Below are 18,661 nucleotides of genomic sequence, written 5' to 3'. Positions count from 1 at the left end.
ACTGTACAAAGGGTCGCTGTGGAGTGTGGACTATGGGGCTTTGGGCGATGTGTCATGTGACAGAAGAAGAGTTTAGTGCAAGTAATAAAGTGTGACTGTGTTCCTGACGTTGTCTTAAGCTGTAATAACAGAACAAAATACCGTAATTTCCGGACTATAAGCCGCACCTGAATATAAGCCGCACCAGCTAAATTTAGGGAAAAAACCAAATGTGTACATATATAAGCCGCATAGAGGCCATAGCCGGCCATAGAGATGCATTTATTAGGTCCCCTAGTGGCCGTGGGCTGTAAAAATCCATAAATTAGCCGCACCGTTGTATAGGCCGCAGGGTTGAAAGCATGGGGAAAAAGTAGCGGCTTGTAGTCCGGAAATTACAGTACACAATATACTGTACAATATACAAAACAATGCATAACCAAAGCAGTGTGCGCTGACGCAATGTAACGTTGTCCCCAATTATTGTATAACGGTGACGTCATGCAGTAATGGTATGTTATTAGCAACCTCTAGCAATGCCATCGATGTACCATGTTGCATAACAGATCTGCCCAATCATCAAAAGGTTGCAGGAATCTGCCCAGTGACGTCGATCTCAGGACGTCTGATACCAATTTCCTTGCACATGAGTGGTGTTTATTGCTCATATCATGCTATCAGGCCATCACAGACCTTGCATAATAGAGACATTTACAGGTATTTGAGATGAGTGGCCCTGTAAACCACGTCACTGAGATCCTGTCTGTAAGCACATGTGACATAGGCTTTTCCTTTTGGTGTGTGTGTGTGTGTTTGATCCATCCTTCCTTTCCCGACCTCCATCAGATCTCTCAGTAATGTGAAGCATATGTTGCTGTTTTTCAGGGTTGAGCTCTGAGAACCTGAGGACTTGCTACCAGATCGTCAACGCCTACATGTACTTGTCTGCCACAGAGTTTCTGCAGGTGAGACACGATGCCTGAATAAAAATAATCAAACGGATGCAGCGATGCTAATTCACAACGTCTGGCACAGATGGATCTGTACGCAAACACTCATGCAGACACAAATACACACATCAAAGATGAGTGGGATTGTGTATGACTTTGTTGTTGTTTTTCCAGAACTATGCAGAAGGCCTGTGTCGAGCTTTCTGTGATCTACTCAAAGACATCACCAACGAGGGACAGGTCCAGGTGCTCAAGGTACAGTCTCTACCTCCCTTTTCTCCCCATTACTTTCTTACTTGGGCTTATCTTATCTCTTTTTCGTTTAGCCTCATTCCCTCCATCCATTTCCATCTCACTCCTGTTATATACCTCGCTGTCAATCCGCAGTGCTTGTCATCCACCATCATTGCTTTATTTATTTTCTGAGCATGTCTTGCCCCAACAATGGTCTATACATTTATATTTGATGTTGAACTGGTTTAGTAGACCCCAGTGGGGGTGACTGTGGGTGGGTTGCAGGCAGGCAGTCAAGCACGCACACACACGCACGCACACACACACACACACACACACACACACACACACACACACACACACACACACACACACACACACACACACACACACACAAAATTACCCTACTGCTCTCCTTGTCATTAGCTGAGAGTTGACATGACAATTTTCTCAATTAACACTTGATTGATACCAGATTGAATGTCTCCAAGAGGCTTGCTATTCTCACTACCGCTAACTATTCTGAAACAAATTACACATTTATGATTTCCTCCCCCTTATTAATGTTGTCTGCCCTGCTCATACACAGCTAAGTACAACATGGGAAACTAGTATAACAATAACGAGGACACAGAAATGTCTAGATCTTCAATGAGTCCTCTGACATCTAATGCTCAACATGGTAGGGTGTGAATAAAGAATGCCTGCTTTATCTCACAGTCTGTCTTCCAAGTCCCACTCTGTTCTCTCTTTCTGTACCCCAACAGCCATCATCAATTTGGTGTAGCTGGCATGACTTGTAATGTGTAATCTAGAAATGGTTCATCTCTGTGTGCGTGTGTGCGTGCGTGTGTGTCTTTATAGCCCTGAAACATGACTGCCATGATGATTATCATGACAGTCATGCAGTAACTTTACCCTATTTTTGGCAATTTCTGCATTTACAAACTAAACGTATATATAAACATTCAGATTTCAAATATAAACTACTCACATTTTGTCTCACGGGTGTTAGCTAGTAGCAGCACCATTCGCTAGCACTGCTGCATTCCGCGTTCTTTAATAAAAAGTATTTTTGTCCGGTCATTTCTGTGTTTTTGCCGGTTTTGCCTTCAACTTCCGCCTTTCGGAACTGCACCTCAGCGCCCCTGTCGGTTGTCACTTGCAATGATTTTCAATGCCCAAAGGAAGAAGATAAATCTGGCCGTCTGCCACGTCATGTTTTACATTTCTGCATATGTTTTAGGTTATATGATCCGTTTGTTGGTTTGTCTAATGTTTCAGTAGTTTTTACTTTCCTTAGTTTTTTTGTTTATAGATACAACAATACGGTAATCAATAATAACTTTTCAATAACTGTAGGCTAATAAGCTGAAAAAACACACTATACTGAAAGAATAATAAATCAAACAATCTATAATAGATCTATAAACAAAAAAACTAAGGAAAGTAAAAACTACTGAAACATTAGACAAACCAACAAACGGATCATATAACCTAAAACATATGCAGAAATGTAAAACATGACGTGGCAGACGGCCAGATTTATCTTCTTCCTTTGGGCATTGAAAATCATTGCAAGTGACAACCGACAGGGGCGCTGAGGTGCAGTTCCAAAAGGCGGAAGTTGAAGGCAAAAACGGGCAAAACACAGAAATGACCGGACAAAAATGCTTTTTATTAAAGAACGCGGAATGCAGCAGTGCTAGCGATTGGGGCTGCTACTAGCTAACACCCGTGAGACAAAATGTGAGTACTTTATATTTGAAATCTGAATGTTTATATATACGTTTAGTTTGTAAATGCAGCAAGTGCCAAAAATAGGGTGAAGATTCGTCATGACTCTCGTATGAATACGAGAGTCATGTTTCAGGGCTAGTGTCTTTATAGTTATGCGGGCTCTTAAACCAAGGTATTTCTTTTTAGACCAGCTTGTGCCAAGTACATATGTATGTCTCTTCATTCGGTGAGCTGTTCAGAGTCACTGTTATTTATTGGCCAAGTATGTTCACGATGCGTAAAACTGCTGTCAAATAACATGCTCTGAAGTAGAGCCCATCCACCAGACAGACCCCCTAAGCCTGATTGGTTAGTTCCACTCCGTATGCATGATATCCCTTAGCCTGGAGGGACAGAGGATCTTATGTAAGTCCTACACACACTGTCTTCACTAACACTGTTTTTGCGCTAGTACCTCTAGTGGTGCAACCACTCCCTTACGGAGCTATGTGTGGGTGGCTGGGTGTCTGGGTATGAGCACGAAAACAGCATTTTTTTTTCACCACCTGTGCGCAACCTAACACACACACACACACACACACACACACACACACACACACACACACACACACATATTAACTGTATATATGGTGATTTCGGGTGTGCCAGTACAGTACAGTACAGTAGAGGGTACAGTAGAGGGACCGGCACACGGTCATTTCTCTACCGTTTCGGACGCGTGGAGGCTCATCTGCCCTGTGGGTCTGCCTCAATCACTAAGTCAGTGATCCACTGACAGAGCCTTCAGGTCCAGGCAGAGTTTGGAATATAGGAGCTCTGGCACTGTAGTGTTTATGCCCCATTCACATCGGCCAGCAAAACATTAACTAAAATGTTTTATATAGTCTCTGCAAATTAGCGTTTGCGTTCCCTTAGTGCCGTGAAGAGGGACAGTAAATGGAGAAGTGTCACACCTCCCAAACCCTGAGCTTTGGTGCAGGAGGAACTAGCCATTAGCCAATCGGAATTAGGCTCAGGGAGCCAGCACCCCGAAAGGAAGTCAACTCAAATCACAGCAGAGAAACAGAGGTGGAGAAGTACTGAATAAAATAGCCCTGTATATACAGTACACCAACTAGTAGTTTAGTTATTATATTGTAGTTAAATAACCACACCTGAATTGACAGGATGTGCCAGCGCGGGAAAGCCGAGCCAAGGCGAACTTAGACATTTAAATTTATGCACGCACATAAATAGAGTGATAACCTACAAGTAGGCTAAAGGAAGCAGCCGAGCAGAGAGTGTATGAAATCCTTTACCCTTCTATCACTGCCTGGGCAGAAAAGCCCCCTAGGCAACCAGGAAGCTCTCAGATCTCGACTTGACTTTTAGTTTTTAATTAGCAATCGGCATATATAAAACATATGAATTGCCCATTGAATCTCCTACTTACACCAACATTGTTCTTGGTTTAAACAAATATAAATGGCTGTTATCACTCTCTGCCTGTGTCTGGAAAGTTGCAGTACACCTTCACTTTGCCGCAGGGTTACTTCTTCAGGCATGGGGCGTCTATGGGAGACGATGGTACCACAAAGTTCGATGGTACCACGCCCCATGCCTGAAGAAGTAACCCTGCGGCAGGAGATGGTAGTGTTATTTCCCCCCTGCCAGTTCCTTTAAATTATTTCTTGATGTCAAGAGCGGTCTTTGGGCATGCCAATGCTTCATCAGGTGCCAAGGTGACTGAGGAGTAACTAAAGGAGAGGGGGAAGTTGGTTCCCTGCTTTGCCGGAGGCTCAAGTACAGAAGTGTGGTGTAGTACATGAACAAATGTTTGCTTTTTTTTACTCGCTTAAAAGATACAGTTCATAGACGCTAATTTGCTTCAAAGCATCATCCCATCAATTAACAATTGTTTTTGCTTTTTTAGGAGTCGCAGATTGCTTGTGTGTAACAAAGTTTTTCAGTAGGTCACCACTTTTGGTCTGACAGTGTAAACACAGCCTCTGTTTTTAACAAGAGGCACTAAATTAATTGGTCACACCAGTGCACCCAATTTAAAAAAGTTTATTTGTACTTGATAGATTTGTGGGCGCATGTGCAACCATAATCGTTACACTCTGGTTCCCTGGCATCAGTGGGAAAGTCAGACGTTTTTTCCTCAAATTTATATCGCAATGTATCTTGGCTGACAGGGGCAGAACAGCTTGAGAACATTGGTAATACACTATGTGTAGCAAGGCTCTTAGGCAACTGACTATATTGTATGCTCCCGTGGAAAGTGTACTGTATTATTTCTCTTTCTTCATATAAATGGAGGAAAACAACATATTTGCAGCACTGTAGGGATGTCACTTTTTTTTGTTCTGATCCGATTGATTTTGAGTATCTGCCAATACAGATTTTGGGCCAGCAGGCAGACAAATGTAATGTTTGTTTTATGGAAACAGTGTTTGTGTTGAATTAGCTATAATTTGCACAGAATTATTCAAAAGAGAGAAATTGTAGCAAATTACTTTGATTACAAATTGTGTCATTGACAGAGTAGAAATGGAAGGTCAAGCCATAAAAGAATGCACATTGCACTTGTATCATTAATGTTGTCATTTTATCAGCTGGCCATTTTTGTATGTATGTATTTGAGTATCCCTGCACTACAGGGTGAGCCTATATGACTGCCATTACCCTACTGTAGATGTGAACTGTGTTTAGCCTGGAAACCAGACAAATCTGCCATAGCAAATGAGGGAAAAAAAGCCCATTGGCAAATTTGGTCTGGCACTGTTGAAGTTGTGATTGCACTCCACTCCCTACAAAGTAGTGAGGAACCAATCAGGTACAACATTTGTGGCAGGTTTATCACCAGAGGAATTTATTTTAATGGAATGCAGGTTCCACACAGAGATTCCAGACTAATATCTATAATCTACGCAGTGATATTAGTCAAACTGTGTTCACTTTTGTATATGATGCTGAGCTGAGCAAAATGTAACCTCAGAGAGTTCCAGGCTATTTGTAAAAGCTAGTTGCCTGTGATTATGGCAATTTGTTTTCATCATGGCCCTGGGGTACTGGGCCTTTGCCAGGTTTCAATTCACAAGTTGTGCAATCTATATGTACTGTATATGTATATCCATACACGAAATGCACCCTTTTCCAGAGTACAGACAGTTTGCCTGTGTGCGTTCACGGGTACGTGCATGCGTGTGTCTTTCAGCAGTTGTATGCGTACAGAGTCCTCAGTCCTCTGAGGTGTGGGCCTTGTAAGGCTCCAAGGCATCACTGCACATCTGGCATCCTCTAATCCTCTTTGTGCAGAGGAGAACCAGAACAACACATCCAACTTACAACAGCCTAGAAACACAGCAGCTTACCATGAGGCACACGCACACCCCGTCACCCCAGGGACAATAGGATCAGGGCAATCACTGTGTTCATTTGCTGCTCAAGGGAGATCATGTAAAGTGTACACACACACACACACACACACACACACACACGCGCATACGTGTAGCAATTCTTAGCAGTTTTACTCTGTCCTTTCATTGCCTCAGGCACAGTTCGCCTTGCGTGTACTGTAGCACTGTGGAAAATGATCCATCATGCCAGGGTTCTCCCCCTTTCAAGCTTTATTTGAACCATTTAAGGCCTATACTTTTTGAGCGGTGACAATGCTCCTATGATTGGCCGTGTGTGTCCCTATGTGTCTATGTACGTATGAGTATAGGTGTGTACAGTGGCGGAAACTCCGTGGGTTCAGAGGCGCGATTGAACCCCCTGGCATTTTGGCAAAGGCGCGACTGAACCCACTGCATTTTGGCAAAATATATCTATATGCACTGCAGTAAATTATGCACCCACTGACTGTCCACTGAAATGTCCCCTCCCCAGTGGTCATGTTGTCATACACGTAGTCACAAGTGACATACCTTTACGAGGGGTTACAAGATAGGTGTTGGGCCGCCGCGCATGCCGCATTCAAATGCTAATAAGGTGGCTTTTGTTCGAAAAAACAAAACTCGTTTTTTTTCCACCGCTGGGGGGGGGGGGGGGGGGGGGTGCTTGAACCCCCTGCCGTTATAAGAACTTTCCGCCTCTGGGTGTGTATGTCCGTATGCATGAGTGTGTGTTCCATTCACCGTCAGTTACAGATCCTATCATGGTCACGCGACCACAAATAGCATGCTCTATCTCTCTGCCTCTGATTAGGTCATTATTTTGAAGAATTAATCCAGGGGTTTAAAACAGAATGCAGAAAAGGCGTGAATGCCTAACCATAACATTTTGGCTGAAGAATGAAGATCCACATCATGTTGTCATGTTATGGTTTGAACTCTTCAGACTTGCTCTGTGGATGTTGCACAGCTGCAGGCTAATTACTTTAATCTGGAACATCTGTGTAAGATTCCGATGGTATAAACATTACTTTCATTATACTCTAAATATTTTTTCAAATGAGATTTGGCCGAAGAATGTGTTTATATGTATTTTTATGTGCTCTGCTCTTTCTTGGGTCTTCCCCCCCCCCCCCCCCCCCCCATCTCTCTCTCTTTCCCGCTCTCTCTCTCTGCTGGCATGGTGTCGCATTGTTGGCTTGTAGTTCTGTTCTTTTTGCACACACATACATTCAACGGTCCTTTTAACTGCCTGCTGCTGTTGGCATCATCATCATCATCATCATTTGTCTTATGATCTCCATTCTCCACTCTACGACGTCTGATGTGATATCACTGTGATGATCATGGTCGTTACGCACAGCGTCCTGCTGCTGAGTGCTCCCGCACACTAAAAAGACCCTAAAGATGCACACGGAGCCAACGTAAACAAAATGTGGGAGAGTCACCATACAGGGTAAACTTGATATAGATAGGGGAGTAAAACAAAACATTTTTCTAAATTCAACAAATTAAAGTTGTATCAATGCATGTTGTAGTCACTTACAAATCACACACACACACACACACACACACACACACACACACACACGTGTCTCCCGTGCAATAACTTTTATATTTATTCAGACTTCATAATAGCTCTGTAAAATCGCAGGTGTCGTGTCAGTATGGTTGCGTTCAATGTCAAGACTGCAGGCTAAATAAAATAATATGGTAATGAATGAATATCGATCTCGTGTATTACAAAAAAAATCTAATATCTACCTGACCACGACGACGTAGAAGAGTATGTGCAGTATTGCATTTTTATCATGGCAAAGGCAATATTTTACCTCTTTATGTTAAACATAAAGTAGGTTAAAATGAAATGATTAAACTGAAAGTGCCTGGGACACCCTGCTTTGACATCCTTATGCCAGACATGCTTCCATGTGTTAATAATGGCTGGAAGGGGAGTGCACAGGGTCCAGCTGTCTCTTTAGCTAATGCCAGCACACAGAGACGTCTCACCGCGTTAATTGGCTTGTTGACTGCCAATCAGGAGTGACCTTTTTCCTTTCGGAAATAGGAGGATGCATCCTATGATGTCGCCCTCACTCACAGTTGTTGTTTTTCCCCACGTGAATTAATCTAATCTTGTGTCACCTGCATGTTGCCTTTATATTGTTTGTTTGGGAGAAAGAGTCGACATATCATAGTGTGTAGTTTACTGTAAATGGAGAGTAGGTTAGTCCTTCAGTTAGAGGAAGGATGTTTCCTACTCTCCAGAGAGCAAATAGGTAATGTACGGTGGACCCATAAGTGTCCACTGTCCATTATTATTTTATTTTTGGTTACATTTCTACACTTTCAGAGTCAATTGAACACATGCAGGATTTTACATGAAACTTGTCCTCTGACACTTTTCTTCCTCAAATAGCATCCTTCTAGTTTAACATAATCTCTGACACATTTTGTTTCATTTTTTTTAGTTTTTTTTTACTGTTTCTTTCTCTCTTTTTTTCCTGGCTCAACTGCATGGCCTCACTTTTTGTTTTCACTTCCCCTCGTTGGTTCATTCATCTGTTTAACTCTTTAAAGGTGTTATACTGTACCAACCATTGTTATACCAACTTGCTGTCTTCTAGGTGGTGGAGATAGCGCTAAAGGTTAGCCCCATACTGGGTGCCCACATGTTCCAACCCCTGCTGCCTGCTGTCTTCAGAGGCATTGTGGATGGAGAAGTATGTTTATAACATGTCTGTGTTTCACGTTTCTTTACAACAATGAACTGGTTTAGCTAGATTGACTGATTGATTGATTGTATTTCACAGTATGCAGAATGGGTACATTTCAAACAAAAGTACAGGTCAATACAAAAACTGTTACTTGATAGATCCAGAAAACGGTCCTCCATTTTCAATTCATGACGTAATTCAAAAGTTTCATAACATACCATTCAATTTAATGACTTACAAATATACACTTATATGAAAAAAGAGAAAATAAATTCATAATCTCAATACAGTTACGGAGGCCAGGTCTTTGTCAAAATCACCCATTTGTCCTCCTCTGTTTTAGATACATATATGTATATTATTATTGATTGACCGGCTCCTAATTTTTGTCATTACTCCTGGCATGTTCTCTCTGTAAAAGGTCTGTGTGTTTGTGTTTTTCAGAGGTACCCGGTGGTGATGTCCACCTACCTAGGTATCTTGGGTCGAGTCCTGCTCCAGAACTCCAGCTTTTTCTCCTCTCTGCTCACGCAGATGGCCTCTGAGTGCAACCAGGAGGTAAGACTCATCAGTAACATGACATTCACCCATTTATTTCTTTCGCTCTTAAAAGCTCTTTTAAAGTGTGTTCCTTGGCAGGGAATCGGTTAACATCCCATTTTAGCACAGATTTTTGGTCAATATATATTTAAGAATGATAGTGATCATAGACGGATTTTATGTGAGAGAAACATGGCACCATTTTATATCCTCAAATCAGACCAAAGTAGTGTGTGAACCAATCAGAGAGATTTCACATCATGAACCAATCAACAATGGCATTAACCTTGTCATTCTAATAATACATAAAACTTATAAAGCACCTTTATACTGTAGGTCCAAAAAGACAAAACAAAACGACTTTATTAAAGCAAAACAAATATTTTTAAATATTTAAAAGAAACGGGCTAAAGAAGGAAACTAAAAGCAGTTAAAAATAGAGAGGTGAAAAGACAGAATTGGCTGGGGAAGGTGAGTCTGAAGAGGTGGGCTTTTGAGGGCGGTTTTGAAGATCAATCGAGCTTCATTTTCAAACAAGCTTGATTTATATAGCGCAATTCAGACAACAAGTGCAGTTCAAGTGCTTCACAGGAAAAAAAACAATGTTAAAGAAATATGGTGAAAAATAAGAACACAAAAGTTACGGTGGGGGCTGCATTGTTGTGGGTTGGGTTCCAGAGAGTGGGGGTGGCAAATGAGATGGCCCTGTCGCCCCAGGTTGGTTGCCTATCGAATTCAGTTACCTCACGTCGCCTCCATTACGCAGGTCACCGAATGCCACAACTTCACACAGCTGCGTAACACGCAGAGCAGCGGCGGGTTCAATAATAGGCTATGATCTATCTTTGAACGGGTAAGGACTAGTACACATAATTATACAAATAATTGACTATCTCAACAGTTTCCAGCAACAACAGTGTTTGATGTGCCACAAAATGTGACAATTTGACAAGAATCTGCTGAATATAACAAACTGCAGTTTTAGGATCACAAAATACTTATAATTAGTCCTTCAACTTGCAACTGCTGTGAGAGGTGTAAGATCAAGGAACATTTAAAAAATTAAGTCTTTAATTTCCTTCAGCAGCAGTTTTCAGCGTGTCAGCCAGTCACAGCCATCAACCCTTCTGGCATTCGTCAGCATTTAAAGAGGTTAAAGAGGTTTGAGACAACAGATCTTTGACAGGCTTTTTCTCAGCTTCTTGTTTTAAAGACATTCAAATATGTATATCTTCCTCTATTTTCAGATATTGGTGTATGACACATGATTTGAAAGCTATTTTCTGCCTTGCTGTCACAAGTTGTGGATAAGACAATTTGCCTTGCTGTCACAAGTTGTGGATAAGGTCTTTGTATATAACAGACGATGGGGAAATAATATACAAATGATTGATTGGGCCCAGTTTCACACTGAAATAGTGAAGGTGCTGCGTGCTGATCCATGTCAGTTCACACAATTTGTCTGAACCATTGATTGATTGATTGGATACAGATGATCTCCTTCCAGTGTTATGCCCATGGGCATCACTCACTCTAGTGCTCCTTCCAGTGTTATGCCCATGGCCATCACTCACTCTAGTGAAGTCGTTTGACAGCTACAAAGAGTCCCAACACGCTTCAGCCAGTTGAAGGTAGAAGAGCTCGGTGCTCAACAGGGACAACTCAAATAAGACCGAAAAATACCTGGCCCCGATTAGGTTACCTTTTCTTTCATTGCGATTACATGGTTACCAGTTGTGACCGTAAAGTCTTCAGACTTACTGACGTTGACTTTAGACGCAATTTTTCCCAGTTGTATTGACAGATTGTTATCAGAGAGCGTGGATATTGTTGAGCTCAGAGCTGAGAACTTTTATAGCTAATACTTGAATGAGCGTCTACTGCCTACAGGTGGAAATGACTGTAGTCTTCTATGCATACCGGTAGTTGAGGATTTGTAAATATTTGGTCTCATCACGACTGTCCAGCAGTAGTAAATAACATCATCAGTCATGCATTTGGAGCAGACTCTTGTTTGTTAACTCACAGGTCATTGTGGTTCCCTACTGTTCCAATTATTTCATACTTACATATTTAAGCCCTCACACAGACACACTTTGGCCATGTTTAGCACAGTCAGTGAACTGTACAATTAAAAAAATAAAATAATAATAAAATAAAAATATATTAATTATAATTATAATCATCATCATCTAAGAATTGGCACCGTTTAAACAGTTGTTCTGTACCAAAGTGAACCAAATGGAAATGCAATTGGAGCAGTTATCATCTATTGCCATTCTATATTGCTGTGGAAAAGCACTAATTGACATAAAATGTGAGCAAGCGTTCCAATGACGGACAAATGACCCGCTCTTGCTTTACTGGTTGTGTCTAATGCCAAAAAGAATATAAAGTTGGCTAACCTCACTGTAAAACTAGAGTAAATATAGGAGCAGAATTTCAGATCAGGAGCTGACACGTGTTTGGGGAAGAGCATTGCAGCCATTATCTTACGAGCTTATGAGTCCACAGTCAGTCATTAGCTTACTGAAATACTGCTCCACAGCTACTGTATCTGTTAATGATTCTCTCTCTCTGCTTGCTTACGTTTTATCTCATTCACTCTCCTCTGCTCCAACTGCTTGTCCCTTACTGTCTTTCTTTTCCACACGTTCACTCTCCTCTGCTCCACTGCTTGTCCCTTACTGTCTGTCTTTTCCACACGTTCACTCTCCTCTGCTCCACTGCTTGTCCCTTACTGTCTGTCTTTTCCACACGTTCACTCTCCTCTGCTCCACTGCTTGTCCCTTACTGTCTGTCTTTCCACACGTTCACTCTCCTCTGCTCCACTGCTTGTCCCTTACTGTCTGTCTTTTCCACACGTTCATTCTCATCTGCTCCACTGCTTGTCCCTTACTGTCTTTCTTTCCACACGTTCACTCTCCTCTGCTCCACTGCTTGTCCCTTACTGTCTTTCTTTCACACGTTCACTCTCCTCTGCTCCACTGCTTGTCCCTTACTGTCTGTCTTTCTTTCCACACGTTCACTCTCCACTGCTCCACTGCTTGTCCCTTACTGTCTTTCTTTTCACACGTTCACTGTCTCGCATCAAACCCCACTGACCTACCCGACTGTTCCAGATGGACCAGTTGTTGGGTAGCGTGATAGAGATGTGGGTGGACCGCATGGACAACATCACTCAGCCAGAGAGAAGGAAGCTGTCTTCCCTGGCCCTCCTCTCCCTCCTACCTTCTGACAACAGGTAATGCCTACTTTTAATATCTAGAGGGCCTGGTATATACAGTAGGTGGGCTGGGGGGATGGTAGAGGTCGCATGACAAGATTTCTAGGTTGTAGGAAAGTGAAGGACCTTTATGAGTGACTGTATATGTGTACTGTAAAACTGTATGAACTTCAACAATTCTTAACCATCTAGAACAAGGTTTGTCTGTATGTACGTACAGGTACAGGTATGTCTCTGTCCCTATAAAGGTAGCACATTCGCAGCTCATGCCACTATGTGCATGAGTACCCCGGCTATGAGTTGCTACACTTTTGATAGTAGGTCCACTGGTATTTACTTCTGCCAAACTTCTTCGCTGAAAAGCGACAAATTCACAAGATGTCACTGTGAGCTCTCTCTCTCTCTCTCTCTCTCTCTCTCTCTCTCTCTCTCTCTCTCTCTCTCTCTCTCTCTGTCACTCACTGCTTAATGATCCACGTGATGAATAAAATCCACTTTACGTGCATCTTCCATTTCAGATCCTTTGATGACATTTCAGATAATTACATGGCACATTTGCATATTTACACCACCAACATTTCTTTCCTGGCAACATGTTTTAAGATAAATGTACTGTGCTATTAATAACACATCAAACCCATTTACTACTTACTGAAGGAGTGGGGAAATCAGGAAGCCATAATGTCAAGTACTGTAAGATCATCCTTTTGGTGTTTCAGTATTATTTCTGACAGTGGCATTAGAGACAGGGAATGGACTTCAAGTGGCTGTTTTCTCTTCTCTTCTTTCCTTTTTACTATAGTTTCTACCGTTTGATTCAGTCACAGAAGGTGACTGAAAACTATGGCTTTTCCAGCACAAAGTAAATAAGTAATACATCTTGACACTGGCCGTGTGCACATAACAGTAGTTGAATCTGGCGAGAAGTTTGTGCATTCTGTGTCTCTGAAGATTAACTGAGGGGTGCTACTGTACGTACAGTACGTACCTATTGGACAGTAAAGGGAGGAGAAGCTTTGGGCTGGATGGAATTAGGATTGACATGCGCGTCCTCCCACGCAATAAGGGATCTTTAATATGACACACATGCTGTGGTTGCCATGGCTTCAAGGTCGGCAGCCGTATTATCAGGAGATTGGTGGGCAGAGCAGAGGTGCTCAGCGGTGCGTATTACATTCTCTGGGTATTAACAGGTGGTGATGCATTACTGAAAAGTTGCAGGCGTGCCAGAGATGATGTGTTACCACGCATCATCTTACCGTAAAATAAATATGAAGGGGGCACGGGCGCCGCGGTAGCACTGTCACCTCACAGCTAGAAGGTCCCGGGTTCGATTCCTGCTGGGAACTCTGTGGGTGGTGTGTTCCTCCGCGTCCATACCCTAGGTGGGGTTGGCGAAAGGGCCTTTCTGTGTGGAGTTTGCATGTTCTCCCTGTGTCCCCTATGGTAGTACACCATAGGGTGTATGTTGGTCCTCTCCACACACATTCTGTGTTGTCACCTCTATTGTATCCTACTACTGACTCACGTGGCAGTGAGAAGTCCCCACCGTAGACGTAGAGCCTTTGTCCTACTCCTCCCGCCTCAGCTGGTAGGATCATGTCATCCCCATCACCTCTGGTGGTGGGGATCAGGGACTTAAAAACACACTTTCAATGGTGTGTTTTTCATTTTTAACCTGATCCTTCTATGCATTTTTTTGTTTTGTTTTTTATTAACCTATTATGTACTATCTATCTTGACTACCATAACTCTTGATTTTTCTCCACTGAGATCAATAAATTAAATATAATCCAATCCGGCTGGTAACATATCCATGTTGTCTGTCTCGTCAGTGTGATCCAGGACAAATTCTGTGGTATCATCAACATCTGTGTGGAGGCGTTGCATGACGTGATGACGGAAGACACAGACTCAGCCACCTTTAAAGAGTAAGTCCAGCATGCTGTTAATTACAAACCACAGTTGCAGAACTATGTAGCAGACATCAGCCAATTCAACACCTGCATCAGACAAGTGTTTAGAAGTAAAACTAACAAGCAAGCAAGTAAACAAACAAAGCACAACTAGGACAGCATATTGAACGTTGGAAGTGTGTGTGATGCCGTTAGAAGATGAGCAGCGGGGAGATGGAAATCATCAAAACTTAAATCACAAGAACATTGTGATTGCAGGTGGAGACGGGTCAGTCAGGGTGAGTGGGTTGAGTTTGACAGGACACATTTTGCTGGCTCTGACAATCTGACAGAGTAATGGTGTGTGAAATGGCACAGAGGACACTGGCTCTCTTTGGGATGAGACATGGACGCAACTGTAACACATGCCTCCCCACCCAATCTTCGAAGCTGCTTTGTCCAAGCTTTCTCGTATCTTTCACTCAGAAATAACACCAGTTCAACACACCCAATCAGACCACATGTTTAACTGCACTGAGTCATCGCCATTCACACGAGACTTCTTTTTAACCCACTGTCAGAAACGTAGGCCAATCTTTATTCTACCACCTCAAAAATATTTCTAAAATCAAATCATTCCTGACCACCTGACAAAAGTAGTTAATGCCTTCATCTTCTCCCGCCTAGACTACTGTAACTCTCTCTAAAAAAAAACCCATCCACAGTCTCCAGTTAGTCCAAAATGCTGCTGCCCGTCTCTTAACTGGTTCAAGAAAATATGATCACATCACACCCATCTTAGCATCCCTGCACTGGCTGCCAGTTGAATTTCGAATACATTTTAAAATATTACTCACCACAGTTAAAGCCAGGCTAGGTCTTGCTCCAGCCTATATCTCAGACCTACTAGGCCCCTACATACCAACCAGCAGTCTGAGATCCTCCAATAAGGCACTCCTAACCTTACCAAAGGGGCCCCTGAACTCAACTGGTCGCATGGCTTTTACCTTTAGGGCCTCCACCCTTTGGAATGCGCTGCCCCTGGAAATCAGGCTCGCTGAGTCGGTTCCACATTTTAAATCTCTACTCTCTCTCTGTATTTTATCATCTGCAGGCATCCTCTGACTGCGTGTTCTTGCATATATGAGGGCATTTGCATAGTTCATCATACAATGCCAGCAGATATGTTTATGTGAACACGTTTTTTGTGAATACATTTAGTGTGGCATTGTGCACAGATGAGAGTTTTACTCCCCTGATGACTTATGATCCTCTATTGTGTGTATGAGTCATACTGTGTAAAACATTCACCATTGTTCCGTCTGTATGATTGAGAGCGGGGGGGAAAAACTCCCTATGGAATGCACTCTAACCACATTAAAAAGACCATCCATCCTCTCAAAACCTCTTCAAAATTGGTTTCCCCAGCTAACTGCACCACCTTGTCCTATTGTTCTACTGTTCTTTATAGATTTTACTCTATTGACAATAATCTTCCGCCGTAGTCTGAAAACTCACCTCTTCAGACTCCATCTTAGCCCATAGCACTTGTCCTAGCCTTAACGACATACAGGTGTATGCGTAGGCTCAAGTTATGTAACTTAAATAGCACTTTATGTAGACATAGCACTAGTGTATACTATAGTGTATACGCATAGTTTCATTATATACACGCTCTGGGTTAAGAGTGTCTGCTAAATGCCATTGTAAATTTACATGACTAATTGTGTTTTTTCCTAATACTTTTTTGTGTGTTTTTTTTTGTTTCCTCCCTCCACCAAAAGCAACTTTAAAAGCAACTTTGGGTGCTTACAAAAGTGCTATATAAATCAAATTTGAGATAATAATATTATTATTAATTAAAACATGGTGTGGTACTTTTTCCGCTCTTAGCCATAATTTTAGACAAGGCTAATTTATCTGTGTAACAGATTTCATACAAAGTAATTTCAAATTGCTTTACATAAGGCTATTAAAGACAAAATAATTAATTAAAAAAGGAAAAACTACAGGTGTGACCTTGTGTTCCAGAGTTGTTGCTGTTCGAGAACAGCATGCCTTGTTGAAAAACACTGTAAAAAAATAAGTAATTTTTCAATGGTGTCTAGCTCCGTGTCCTGTGGGACAGTCATAAAAGTCGTCCTGGGGGGCATGGTTGTGCCGTCGGTAACGCTGTGGCCTCACAGCTAGAAGGTCCTGGGTTCCATTAACGCTGGGGGTGTGTTCTCTCCTCCACGTCATCTTTGCCCATACCCTGGGTGGGGTTGGTAAAAGGGCCTTTCTGTGTGGAGTTTGCATGTTCTCCCCGTGTCCCCTAGGGTAGTACACTCACAAAAAACAGGCAGTAATCCTGGTCTCTAAACTGCCTCCCCCTGGCCAGCCTGATGGAGGGGATCAGGTGAAAAGAAGCGGCTTGGACACATGGAAGCATGATGTCAGTCCATTGCGCTCCCCAGGTTGGCGGAGGGAGTGTAGAGCCCAGGATTACATTAGATAATAAACTGGGTGAAAAAATGGGTTACAAAATTGTGGCATAAATAATAATAATTTAAAAAAAAGTCCTCCTTGGCAGAAAACGCCATTTTGGGGAAAAAAGTAATCCTTGGCAGTGTATGAGTGGAAATCATTATGACAGTTATGCAAAAAATATTATTATATCAAATAATTGTGATTAGGCGATAATAGTGACAGGCCTACTGTTCGATGCTGTGCAGGGTTGTGGGAAGGGATTCATGTTAGATTGAATGCTTTGGTTGTTGTGTTTGCAGCTGCATGCTGATAAGCCATTTTGAGGAACCCAAGCTAAGCGATGATGAGGAGCCACCGACGGAACAGGACAAGAGGAAGAAATTGGTGAGTTCAGGCTAAATCTTTCTTGCAAATCATTAATCCCCTTTTTTCGGTAGCTCCTTCTTTTTTTCCCTGCATCCCTGGCTTGCTGGGTCTGTCCGAGCACGAAAATAGCGTTTGGTTGGTTTTCACAACCAAGTGTCACAGTTGCGCAGCCTAACACACACACACACACACACACACACACACACACACACACACACAGTGGTCCGGGGACCCCCACACGATAACGCTGTAATTTCTCGACCGTTTTGGACACGGGCGGCTCGCCGGAACAGGGGTGGCACCCTGGGCTTGTTCCTGTGGGTCTGGAAGTTCCGGGGACCCCCACAAGGAGTTGCACCACTCACTTCACACAGGTGTGATTTTGTTACTCACTTTATTTCCTTGCCACTCCCCTCAAAGTAATAATCAAAGAATAGCAGCAGCATTAAAATCAGTTTGACCGTTGGTCTTAGCTCTTAAAATATGCTGTGTGCAAGGGCGGTATCAAGGTCTCCCAAGCTTTCTTTTTTTTTCTGGCTTGTTCTTTCATGAGCCTGATTGTCCGGAGGAAGTACCTGTTTAGCAATCTACTGCCCTTGGTTCTGTGGCTACGAAGCCACCAGCATCTGTAATAATCTGTGGTTGGGAAGGCTATAGGATCATGTATCATCTGTAATAGTCTGTGGTTGGGAAGGCTATAGGTGGATCATGTCTTGAATGGAGGGAAGCTCACAACCCTCTATTGCTTTGCTGTTCAGTTGCCATACCAGGTGGTGATGCTAGTTGGGGTACTTACAGTATAGAAGCTCGCATCCTAGTGGTCTGTTTGCAATGAATAGGTCAGTATCAGTATGGCCAAGCCAGCCAGTACATATATGGTTGAAACCCCAAATAATTGATAGAAGATATGTGCTATATAACATGAGCGTGGTACAAGTCATTATGGGGTAATCAGGGCTGTTGTTGGGGATCCACAGGTGGGTCTGAGCAGGGGACCTAGCTAATTGATTCTCATTTCCTACACTAAACTGTACATGCATGCATACATGTGTGTGCGTGCATTGTCGTCTCAGGTGTCCAGACATGGAGAGGAATGGCAGTGTACAGTGTCTCTGTATACTCTTGAATCTGCCTTTGTTTCCTGATGAAGACATTGTGTGTGTGTGTG

General features: G+C 42.6%; 1 protein-coding gene across 2 annotated transcripts in view; it reads left to right on the top strand.

Annotated features, from left to right (window-relative positions):
* ipo11 (importin 11) overlaps positions 1-18,661 on the top strand; it is a 162,627-nt gene that overhangs the window by 104,869 nt on the left and 39,097 nt on the right. For both annotated transcript variants that reach the window (XM_080765089.1, XM_080765088.1), the window contains exons 23-29: positions 865-944; positions 1,104-1,184; positions 8,908-9,003; positions 9,442-9,555; positions 12,660-12,781; positions 14,599-14,694; positions 17,427-17,511. In XM_080765089.1, coding sequence (XP_080621215.1) covers positions 865-944; positions 1,104-1,184; positions 8,908-9,003; positions 9,442-9,555; positions 12,660-12,781; positions 14,599-14,694; positions 17,427-17,511 — 674 coding nt within the window. The remainder of the gene's footprint in view (positions 1-864; positions 945-1,103; positions 1,185-8,907; positions 9,004-9,441; positions 9,556-12,659; positions 12,782-14,598; positions 14,695-17,426; positions 17,512-18,661) is intronic.

This window comes from Protomyctophum bolini (genome assembly GCF_963924005.1).
Source record: "Protomyctophum bolini genome assembly, chromosome: 6".
Taxonomy (NCBI): Eukaryota; Metazoa; Chordata; class Actinopteri; order Myctophiformes; family Myctophidae; genus Protomyctophum; species Protomyctophum bolini.
Note: the sequence above shows the minus strand (reverse complement) of the source record. Positions and strands in the feature narration are given on the sequence as shown.